The 12,485-nt window shown below is 41.4% G+C and overlaps 1 protein-coding gene across 1 annotated transcript in view; it reads right to left on the reverse strand.

The window, feature by feature from the left end:
- The window catches only part of STON2 (stonin 2), a 60,064-nt gene extending 48,136 nt beyond the window's left edge, over positions 1-11,928 (reverse strand). The window contains exons 1-3 of the mRNA XM_050897315.1: positions 11,742-11,928; positions 11,041-11,295; positions 4,613-4,810 (exon numbers count right to left, since the gene is read on the reverse strand). Coding sequence (XP_050753272.1) covers positions 4,613-4,810; positions 11,041-11,295; positions 11,742-11,829 — 541 coding nt within the window. The 5' untranslated portion in view covers positions 11,830-11,928. The remainder of the gene's footprint in view (positions 1-4,612; positions 4,811-11,040; positions 11,296-11,741) is intronic.
- Positions 11,929-12,485: the final 557 nt, after the last annotated feature.

The raw sequence follows: 12,485 nt of genomic DNA on the forward strand, positions 1-12,485 counted from the left end.
CTCATTCTAACATTTTCCCCTTCCTCCTGACAGATTTTCTGTGCCTTTCCTTCCTGCCTAAGGAAGGACTGAGACAGTGACTCTGGCCCACTGCTTATACCTGCAATCTTCAGCTGCTTCAGAGAGCAAGACTGCCAGCCTATACGGCAAAGACCATTTCTGCTTCACCTAGGTCCACCCTGCACAACTGAGCTGCAGGCTCCCTCACTGCAAAACAGGGATGAGGATTCAACACTGCTGCAGAGGTCACTGGGATACTGTGGATTCCTTAAAGTGGCCATGAAGTGTTGAAGAGGAGCCGATTTCCAATACACAGGGTCTGATTTGGGATCAAAACTTTTCTACTGCTATGAATTATCTAGACCTAGCTTCCCAGTTCTGCCCTACCAATGCATTACTCGTAAAAAAAATTAGAAATGCCTTGAGAAAAATATGGGATGACAACTAGGATATAAAACTCCTGAATTGCTAGCTGGTGGCTGGTATCGAACATGAGGAAGAAAAAAAACCCCTGCCTCTGGTGCTGAATTTAGCCCTTACAGGTTGGAGTTGTGCAAGAACATGTTAGGTGCTATCTGCTCATGGTGTTGTGGAGTCCCCTCCTCCTTGAAGCACGGGTTCGATGTTCCTCTCTGCAGTCTCTCCAGCTGGCTTTGGCAGGTTCTCACATACAAATTTTTTCATGTGTCTGGGACACCAGAACAAGTTGCTTAATAGTTACACAGCATAACTGAAGTGCAGTTTTGGGTGGAAGGTGGTAACCATCAGCATATGCTATTTTCCCCCTTGCTCTGGTAATTAACATGGAATATCTTCAGATATACTTGTAGCCTGTTTCTGGCATTCAGTGCAAACACACTGCACAGCTGTATAATCTGTTCAAAGTTGCTTGTTTGAAACATACAGAATGCCATTCTTGCAATCGTCATACCAGGACTCAGTATCTAGCTGACTACAGTTACAGAAAAAAATATTTGTAAGAGAACTACTGCAGAAAAACATCAGGAAAAGGTTTGAAAAGTTACTGCTTGCCCTCCATTACCTTCAAGAAATAGCTGGAGCTGAGCTTGCCAGAACTGTCATCTCCAAGTTTTAAAATAGAAGCAGCAGAATCCCCTTAAACCATGCAATTTACTTTGAAAACAACAACATTCTCGGAATTAATTCCTTGTGTTATTTATTAACTTTCTGGATTTTGAGCAGTTAGGAGTCACACATGCAACCTTCTATCTCCAAACATGCAGATGTTCTCAGAAAATAATAACAGCGATTTCCTCAGTACCCCAATAGTCCCAGAGCTTCAGGAGAATGCCAAACAGAACAACTGGTCAGCAAATTGAACCATCAACATCAAACACGGCGTAGCTGCAGCTCTCCTAAGACACAAATCATAACAGAAACAACAACAGAACTAGCAACAACGCACCTAAAATAGCTATCAGGGAACTTATGTCTACAAGGCTAATCAGCTTTTTATATATATATATATATACACACACACACAGAGAACATTATTATATAATACTGATAGATTTTATTATATATGCTATTAAATTTATAATAGAATATCTGGTGTATGATCTATGCAAATATATATCTTATCTATTTTATTATATACGTATTATATATAATATATGTAATGTATATATAATTATTTTTATTTTGTATACAAGTCAATATTTAATTTTAATTTATATAAATAAAAATGATTTTAGAGATGAATGGTGAAATGCAGAAATCCAAATCAAGCTGTGAGGTATTTGTGCACAACCTCAGAACAGATCCCAGAGCTTCCAGGTCTGTAATCATAGCTACAAGAAGGCCTCTCCCTTGCTCCTCCGACATGTAGGTATTTGGCCTTTTTTGATTTAACCTTTTTTGAAAGCTGAGACAGGCATCTGCTTCAGAATGAATAAATACTTCTATTGTATCAGTAACAGAGATGTCCTGTGTTACTTACCTTGCAGAGTACAGCACAAACATCGAAAGTTCCCACTTCTTTCCATGCTCATTGATACAAGCTGAGTGACATGGCGATGCATGATAGGAAGCTCTGAGGCAACGGGCCACTTCACCAGCACCAAATACAGCTTCACACACACTGTGAAACCCCAGCTGTTGTAAAGCACTTGTTGTTACAACCATAGATACATGCCCACGTTAAATGGGCAGTCTGCTATCACTCGACCCGAATTTATTGGCTAGCTGCTGCAGGCCAAAATAGCCCCCCATGCTGACAAAGATGAAGAGAATATAAAAGGCTTCTTGGTGCCAGAGTTCAAACTAGCACAGGCAATAAAGTGCAGCATCTTCCAGCTGCACTTTTTGATTGAAAAGCAAATCTTTTTCAGCCTGGAAAAAGCCTTGGAGCCTTCAAACTCCACTACAGACTGAGGCAGCCAGTCTTTTGAGAAGAGAAATGCAAATCAAATGCTTGAATCAAGTCACGTTTGAATAACTGAATTTCTGGAGAGGGGCAGAGAGGAAAGAGAGAAGAAAGTGATCATGCATTTTTGTCCACTTATGCACTGTGAGGGTGGGATGAAGGCAGAACGAACAACAGAAAAGCAGCCAGAACTGTACAAGAGTTCCATGGCCACCAGGTCCTCAGCTCCCTCACCTCCACAAACCTTGCCCGATGCCAGCAGGCACCTCGAGGGGTGGGCTGTGAGCCATCCCATGAACAGGAACAAACAGATGCGCTTTGTTCATGCTGCCCTTTTGCAAACTCCATACCTGGAGGCAGGAAGACTCAATGTATTTCTTACTTCAAGTTCCAGTACCACTAAGGTAGTGTATCTTATGTTTTAGCTAATGACACAGCCTTGCCTGTATTACCTACTTTTTTACTTTTAAAAATTTATAGGTGATTGGAATGATTTTTTTTGTACCTGTTTTGCTAATAATTATGTCAGTTTGTGACTGACTGGGAAAGAAAGAAGAGTAAGAAGGTCGCACACAAAGCTTTTACTGACGTATCAACTTCTCTTTTGGCCATATATAGCAAATAATTCCGTATGTATGCCAGTGATATACAGCAGCACTTTTGCCTTTCATTTCTCTATATGATGCAAAGTTATATATGAACTGGGCATCCCTCATTTCCTTTGCTCATGTGGAGACAGTCCCAATGACAACAGCCACCCTTTGGCAACCTATACAAAATCAACAAAACAGCAATAGCCAGCACATACTCTAGGTGAAAACTCTTACACTTCACCCTAATAGACATGTGATCATCAGAACAGAACTGATGCCCACGCTGGCATCCAAACAGCTGGCCCACTATGCCAGCTTGCCTATTCTACCTTTCTACCAGTGGTTTCCAAACTCAGAGGTACAGACAAGCAGAGTATTCTAAAATAAAAACGGTCAGACAGACTTGTGGTAACTGTATGATTTGAAGGAAGGAAGGTCTCTACTTATCCAAAGTAAATACTACTTCCCCACAAATCCTTTGCTTTAAGCACCCAGCCAGTATCTACCATGCTGCTGTTTATGAACCTGCCTTGATGTCCAACCCAGTTTCACTGAACCATCAAATAATACTCTTTTCAGATGATGTACGTATACGTTTCTTATGGAAGGGACATATGACCTCAGTGGGGCTTAGGAAGTCCATTCTCCCAAAACAGATCTTATTTGACACATATTGTTACATTCACCACCTGAGAGAAAACACATTACATGCCTCACGTCTGACCTATCATGACACCAGCAAATCAATTTTCATCACCAAACTGGGTAGCTACGGACCTTCCTCAGCTTGGAGTGAACAGCTTCCAACATACTGCAGGTGCTTCCTCCTGGAGCTGTGTATTTTTCTTCCTTTTTGTGTCCTGACATGCCACCTCTTTTTACGCTCTCTGAAAGTCTGCTTTGTCATTCAGGAGTTCTCGTCATCCCAACTCTGCACGACACAGGTAGCACCACTCTGCTTTATTTCTCCTGCTTCAGAGATTATCTAGACTACAACTGAGGAGCAACGAGCTACAATGCCACACAGCACATTTTTCCACAGTCAGGATGCCATCTGAATAGATTCCTACAAGGTCAGATAAAGGATCCTTAAATGATCAAAATTTGCTACTGAACCACCCTCTGTCATCTCCTACACTCTCTCTGCATTACTTTACAGTAACAGTGCAAAGCACAGCGTGCAAGGAATGCATCCAGCAGCCTGGATCTGTGTCTTGGCACTCACAGGGGCATGCAGAGCTGGACCTACCTCAGCTGAATACACTGGCGAGTTAAGAAAATTTCTGCACAGAAGTTCAGGAACGGCATGCAGCTTCTCCCACAATATACTGAGAACTAGCTCCTAGATCAGCCTAAGCTGATGTGGAAACCAGAAATGCTCCAACAATTCACTCAGACAAGTCCACCAACAGGTACATAGCTGCATTTGGCTGTTACTTTGGGAGCCTGCACGTATCAGGGGTGTGTCAAATCCAGGTGTGATGTTTTGGGAATTGAACTAGAACAAAGTGTTAGTCTGCCTAATCCTTGACTTTGTTCTGCTTTGGATCCGTTCCCTGTAGCTCTCTTCTGAGCAGTGAGTTTGAGGAGCATCAAAAAGATCGAGATGGAAGCTTGAAGGCTTCCCTCTTACCAGCTGAATCTGCTGCAGACGTTCCACCACTGGTCAAGTCCTCAGTATTAATTGACTGCAGATCTGTGTAGGAGGGAGCAATGCTTGGGCTGCTGGTGTCCTCTGAGTTGGTTGTCCAGCTGCTCTCCGAGGCATGGGCTTGCCTCTCAGAAGAGTTGGAGGAGGGGGAAGTCCAGCTGGGTGCTTTCGATGGAGACACTGGATGCAGAAAACAAACATGTATTGCTTAGAGACTTATAGGGAAATCTTCCAGAAGATCACAACTACGCCAATGACACGCTATATCAGTGTACTGAGACTCTGTAAATATAAATTCCAACATCCACAGCAGTTATTTTATAACAAACGCACAGCAACTTAACTAGTGCCTGGCACTGTTATCCTCCAGCACTACTCAGCTGTCTGCCTTAGATCCCATACTGCTGGCAGCTGTATGTTTTCCTGTTGTTCAAGTATTGCAGAAGCTGTGACTTTTCAGAACAGGAAGATTTCATGTTTCTGCCACTGCTGACAAGATCTGAATATCTGTGTTGTGCAACACAGTGGAGTTTTTATAGTACCACAGATTTTTATAAGGTGGTTTTATTATATTTAATTAAGCATTCCCTATCTGTGACACCCACTCAAATGTAGTCGTCATCTCAGGAATGCTCTACGTGGGAGGAGGAGTATAAAAGTAAACCAAAACTGACCTATTGATGTGCACTAGAAATGGCGTTTGTTTCTGAACATGCAGAATGGAGTGCCCCAATCTGAATAAACTGCATAACATTTCTGCTCAGTGTAGGCCAAAAATCCTGTTCTTCTCACTTGCCAGACTTGCACGTCAAACAGTTAAGTCCTGCCTAACCACCATCCAGAGTTCAGAACATAATCTTATACATCCACTGCTATGAATTTGTATTGTATACTCTTTGTATTGTATACTCTTTGCCCACAGTATCACTCGAATGTTAGGAACAATGGGTGACTCCAGTGAGGAAAAAAAAAAAAAAAAAAAAGTGGTAAAAAAATCTTCCTGAACTAAGGAAAGGTGTACTGGTAGAGACTAATTCTAATTTAATGTCAGCATAATAACTATTTTCTAAGTTAGTACATCTATGTTTATCTTTTAAACCAAAAAAGATCTCAATGCACCCCAAATCTTGCAGTTACAGAACAACTACTGACACAGAGGTTCTCTTCTCAGCATGTAATACATACACAACCCTTATTAGGATGACAGATACTTTGGAAGAGAATGGCAAATTAATGTTAAAGAGGATTTACCTCTCTCTAATCCATCCAAGTGGTGTGATGGGACACCACCTCATTATGGAAACCTTGCTGTGTGCATAGAGGGAATATCCAAACAGTGATCCCTGCCCTGCCAGGTGAGAAGCGCAAATTTATTTTATGTAACTGCACCCTCAGGTAAGCAGGCACTAATATATTTATATTTGTACAGCTGTGAGCGTATGTACTGAGCTGCTTCTGAGTAGAGTCATCCCTAAGGACGAGGAGCTGAAAGTCAGGAGATCTGTCTCCTTATTGCACACGTTGACAGTTGTTGCGTTAGAGTGATATGACCAAAACTCCCCACTTCTCCTTCCAGTAATTCTGCACTGTGTTGTGTTTGATGCCTGTAGAGAAAGGATGACAAGTGTATGATTATCATCTGTCAGTCCCTCTCTCAGCCCTTTTGTTAAACATGGCATGGGGCATCTGAAAAGCCACCCTTAAAATTTCACCTGAAATTGGTTTGACGGACAGAGTGCTTTATTTGGACACACAGGACAGGCTGAAAAGCTGAGCTCCATACGTGAACTAGTAGCAAGAGCCAAGGTTTTTTTAAGTGTGTTTTATATCTGGAATTCTAGAAATTGTGGAGTTTTTTATAAAATAAGATCTTAGATTTGAAGTGTTTCTTTTTTTTTTTTTTCAGTCAGCAATATGAAAAACACAAGCTCATTTAGAAACACGTAAGATGTAATAACTCATATACTGTCAACTTGTTTTGTGCTTTCCAAAAAAAATTTTTGTCTAAGAGGGAGACTGACTACTGGAATAGTGTTGCAGAATACTTCTATATAAGGGCAAATTAATGTTATTCCAGATAAGTTATGCCACTTTGGAAGAATATAATTATTTGTTTTTTCTAAAGAAAGAGACTTGTACTTTGGAAAACCATAACCATAGAGAGCTTTTTCTGCAACAGATGTTTTTTAAAATCTTACTACAGTCAACTTCCACCTATGACTGTTCTATGTTCCCCAACACTAACCCCTGGAACTAGTAAAAGCGCATTTTCCCCTATGCTGAGCCAAACAACTATCTATCAATCTCAAAAAGCAAGACAAGCAAAAGTAAACATCTACACATGTTTAGGTCCCTCTTCAGATGCTCCTGCTGCTCTCCAGATTCCTGGACGTGCTGAAACCAAATTCCTAAATGAGGTAGGGTTTTTTTCCTACAAATTTGGAATTTGGTCTCTAACGTCAATAGATGCAGAGTCATGGCCTTTCAGCTGCAGGAATTTCTCAGATATCTGTTTATGTTGGAAGACCAGTGCCAGAACTGTGCCTAACATGCAAATCCTGTAACATGTGTAGGATACTGAAAATCAACTCATTGTTTCCCAAACTGAAAAATGTTTCCTTCCACATGCATTTTACTTTTCTTGACGTGTTTGTTCCTAATACAATGGATCGGCTTTTAATATGCAGATTTACCTTTAAGCATTCATTCCTCTTTGATGTTTTGAGGACCCGTTCCTTGATCCCTACAGTGTATTACAATCAACCTTGTTAGCATAATTTCCTTTCCTATCACATAAGACCTCAGATTGTTCTGATTTTAGGACAGCATCACAGTTGGTCTAGTGTTCAGCTGCTGATCTTGTGTTGCATTTACTTCCTATTTTCAGATAGAACAGCACAAAATGGTTAAATTGAGATTTGCCTTACTGTGGGACAGCCTCTCAAGGGAGATGGTAGGAGTACAAGTTACTTGAGCCATTTAAAACCAGACAAAGCTCTAGGGAAGAAGCAGGGGGGGCGTGTAACATGATGTAACAGATCTTGCCTTGCTCTAATTTTGGTGCTTTGCTGAATACCTCATTGAATTCAAGAGTGCAGCTAACACCGATAGAATATGAGATTGCGAGCTGGAGGCCCATTGTGTAACAAATGCAAATGTTATGTCACCATCTGGCTGTGATTATTTACAGATTATGTAATGTTTGTGATAGGAGCATTTGGGTGAGCCTAAAAATCTCATTTTTCCACTTTTGCAGTATCAGTTTGATGAGTTTGACTAGCCTGACAGTAACTATGAGAAAAATCAAATTTCTTCTTTTCCCAGCAAAAGGAAAGTGGGAAAGAGAGCACCACAATGCATCATTTCTGTGACTAAGTATTTTTGTGGCCTCGCTCAAGAGTTACTCCTTCCCAGGGAGAAATCCACATGATTTGGCAGCCGTCAGTTATCTATGCCTAAACCTGAAAAGCAGAAATATTTTGAAAGAAAGATTTTGCCTAGCATTTACTCTGCCTGAACCTGGTAGAATGAAGGGTCTAAAAGAATGTCCTAAATAAAAATAATTTCCACAATGAGGCTCACAATGGGTGCTTTTCATTTCTATACCTCAGGTTTTGACCTTTCTTCTCACCTTCCAAATTCTTTGCCTGTGCTTTCATCCCTGTTTCTTGCTATCAGTCTCCCTAATTTCTGCTCCCCCAATAATGTCTTCACTTTTCCCAGGACAACAAGGGTCCAGCATTAGCCTTGGTTCTCTTTTAAACGTGTTTCCTATAGGATAATCACTAAATGGCAGTTGTCTTTAAATTACTATTTTTTTAGACTGCGAGCACTTTGGGACAAAGATTTGCTTTCAGGGGAACCTATGCAAAAATACTGTAGCCCTAAGGCCAGAGTAAGCCAGCATCTCTCTCTCCTAGGGCCCATCCCCTCTGCTGTCACGGCACTCTGGAAATGCCACTCTGCAAGCCCTTTTTACAGTGTGTTTCCAGGCAGCCTGGCCATTAGCGTGGGTAATTATCTAGTCAGTTGTGCAGCTGCTTCAGCATGGACAGACAGACAACTTCCTAACAGCGCTGGAGCCCTGACAGGAATGCGGCCGGGGGTGCTGAGCCTTCAGGACGTTGCTCTTCACAGCTGCCTGCACAGGAAACAGATTTCAGACATCTCCATCCTTCTCACACCGATCCGTCTGTCCATACTTGGCCTTTATACTCTTCCCTCCCCATCTGACTATTCGCTATTGTTCCTATGCGGGCTGTCTGCTACTGGAAATGAATAATTGCTGTCACCACAGGCTTTCCACTGAGCATGTCAGCGTATCGTGGTTATAACACAAAGTCTCCAGCTTTGCTGCCGCCCACAGAAAAAAGACGTGACCTGCAGATTAATCGAGAACAACAAGGCTGAAGTTTATCCTACCTCTTGCTGTCAAACACCCCTCAGAGTAGAGGGCCAGAGACAAAGAGCTATCGTCTCTTCTGCCCCATGACCTTCCCTTTAGAGGCTGTCAGCTGCACTGGGCTGGCCATTTATAATACAGGGTCCAGAACAGGAGTGGGACTAGCTCATAAATAAGGATTTTAAAATATCCACATCACCTCCTTAGGCTTCCTATACAGCTGAAGAATAACAGCCTCCCACGCAAGGATTACATGGCGTACATCCTGATCTGACTGCCTGGGGAACCATCCTTCTCCATGAATCTCAGTCGGATGCTAAAAGTTAGTGTGTAAATACCCCTCCAGTGGCATGGATCACTTAGGACAAGCCTTTACAGGGGAACAAATGGGTGCCTTCTTCAAAACCACAATGCTTTTGGAAAGTCCTCTCTGATCACCTCTTTTGGATATCCTAGACCTCTGCCTACAACCTAGTGGCCCCTGTGACTGAAAACACAAACCGAGAGGCAGTGCTTTTGCTAAGCACATACCTTAAGACTGGGCCACATCCCTTTAAGGACAGGAAATCAAGTAATACACTATGAAATTAGTTTTATGGAAGTCTCGTCGTTATGGCTAGCTTTATTTAGGCTGAGCAAAGAATTTTTTTTTATCTAATAAGAAGGTGCACTTAGAGTTTTCCAGTGAACAAGGACATCACAACATTAGGCAGGAAATATGGTGTCAGAGCAACCAACAGCTCCATTTGAAAAAGTATCTGTATGAGTAAGAATCACCTAACCATGAAATTAAATAATAGAGACGTAGAGCACCTCAGTTTTACAGATTTACAGTTACGGGTGCTCTTCCTTCTCTCCTCATCACCAGGATCAGTAAGTATTTACAACTAAGAAGAATTACCAACAAATAAATATAAAGATAAAAAGGTCTTAAACAGAGCTTAAGAGAAACTTCTTTTTGCCTGAAGATTCACGCACTTCTCCTGCACAAAGGTCTAACCACTGTCTCAAATGGACTAGTCTGTAGCACCCATAAAAAGAGCAGATGGAAAACTGTTGGGTTTTACCCAAAACCCAACCCAAAGTTGCCAATCCAAGTTTTCTGACAGAAGTATTATTCACGTCACAGGGAGTATTTGATGGACTCAGTGAGAAAAGTAAAGCTAAAACTCTTTAAACTGCTTTAATAACTAGCAGTAGCAAAGTGGAATTATTAAGAGAGAATCTCAATTTAAACATGAAAAAGTAAATTAATGTTTTCTTGGGCAATTACTCCACAGCCTCCTGCGAGGAGGGACAGAAGTCTGTTCATACAGAAAAGCTAGAAGCTCATATAGTCATATCAATTAGCATAAGCTGAAGAGGCAAGCCAGAGGCTTTGCATGCATGTTTAAAGTATATCAGAAAGAACTTTTACATTTGAAGAAAAGTACATGCAGTCCTGGCATTAGGGTCAACTTCGGTTGTCTTTGTAATTCTCCAGCTGCTAAATCATAGCATCAAAAGACAGCAGAAGGTACTGATGGGCACTGGCACACTAGTTGTTGGTCTCACTAAGCTTCTGGCAAAAACCATATGGGGACTATGAGTAGATAAAGACTCTGACCACAGAGGACAGTGATCACCATTCTTTCAGTTCCAGATTACAGAGGCAAACACGGCTCAGACTTTTTAGATGGCTGTTCATACCTGTACGCAAGAAATGTCACTACTGAAAACACCATTATGCTGTTTCCCCATGAATGCATTTTGGCAGTCTCCAGAGTCAAGACATAGGTAGAATGAATCACAGAAGCCTTTCATTTTCTTTACAAAAGAAAATACTGCTAGTTCAGAACGAAATTATGAGCCTTTTTTGAAACTCTGGTAACAGTAATTATGTTAAAATACAGTACAAACTAATCAAAGTTCAACCTTTGAGAAATCAAAGAGCAAGGAAAAAATCCTGTAGGCTCTCACTGTATTCTGTTATGTTACTGGAATGGACCTTTGCATGCATTTGCCTCACCTGCTTGTGGGTGGATCGATGGAGCACTGGTCCACGGTGCATCTTCAAACTGAACCCAAGCACTGATGGATGACGACAGATCAGCACTGGGGCACACATGGTTCCCAAGCACAGCAAAATCCACCTTGGGTTGGTCAGCTGCATCTTCCAGCTCTGTGTGGGAGAGGTCTTGAAGTTCTCCATCTGCATTGTGGTTCTCTTCTGAGGAGGTATCTGAGGAAGAAAAACATTTCTCCAGAGGCTCCTCAGTGCTACCTAAAATAGAGACAAAATAGAAAGATCGGTAGGACTCACCATTACTTCATTGTTTTTATTGAAATATGTAAAATTTGCCACTATATGTAGGTAGAAAAATTTCCTTCACCTAATGTAGTTTTTAGACTAACACTGAGCATAGTTTTGCACTCAATTATAATAGGTGAGAGTTCCTCCATGGTCAGTTGGATACTGCCTTGAATCTCGAAGGACAGATCCAAACCCTGTAATAGATCTATGCTAAGGAAATCTCACATTAGGAGAGTATTTTACATTTTTGGCGCAAATTCTCCTATTACATAGGGGTAGCAGCAGGTAATTCAACCTCTGCACATACTGCTTCCACTTAGAAGGCAAGCTCTGTGATGCTAGATATATGACAGTAATTGGTCTAATTCAAACAAAGAAAGTCTCACAAGGTTCAGAGAAAATCAGAGATAGCTTACCTCGTGGGTTAACAGGGAGGAGCAGCTCATCAGTGAAGGACACCCACTCAGACTGGTGGGAGGCAATGACACTAGTCAGAGACGCCATATTCGCAGCAGGCTACTCATCTTCACTTGGGGATTATAAGGAGGAAGCAGAATGGGAGGGAGGTATGTTGAAGATGAGCCAATAGAGGGAAACACCTCCTTTGCACTTTCTTTTCTTTTCAAGTGCTGTTAAGATAAGAAAGGAGTAAATTATGTCTTTTAGAAAATTAAATGGGAGAAATGAGTGCCACCATTTTAATAATACAGAATGTTAAACCAATTTATGTACCACAGGCACAGTACTGTCAAAGTATTGCCACCTTTGAGACAGGAATGTCACCTGTGTCTAGACAAGGGCTACACTTGAGCAACTCCTTCATTAAAGCATCTGAGGGTCTTCAAACATCCTCATTAAAACAGTCAATCACCAAAAACAATGTTTGATTCCTTACTCAGGGAGCCATGCCTCTCATAACCCCAGCAAGAGAGATGATGAGGAGATTCCCACAGGTTTAGTAGATTTTGATTATGATGTAACTTAATCCCAGTTCCAAGATGTCAGTATGTCCTTGCTCATCTTGCTACTTACATTGTCTGATCTCTCTCAAGAGCAAGCAATAAGCTGCATGTCTCATTATCAATAATATTTATGTAGCTGGTTCTGGGATCAGGATGGGTTGCCCATGATTCTCATCATAGTCTGGGTATGAAGAGATG

This window comes from Gymnogyps californianus, chromosome 5 (assembly GCF_018139145.2).
Source record: "Gymnogyps californianus isolate 813 chromosome 5, ASM1813914v2, whole genome shotgun sequence".
NCBI lineage: Eukaryota > Metazoa > Chordata > Aves > Accipitriformes > Cathartidae > Gymnogyps > Gymnogyps californianus.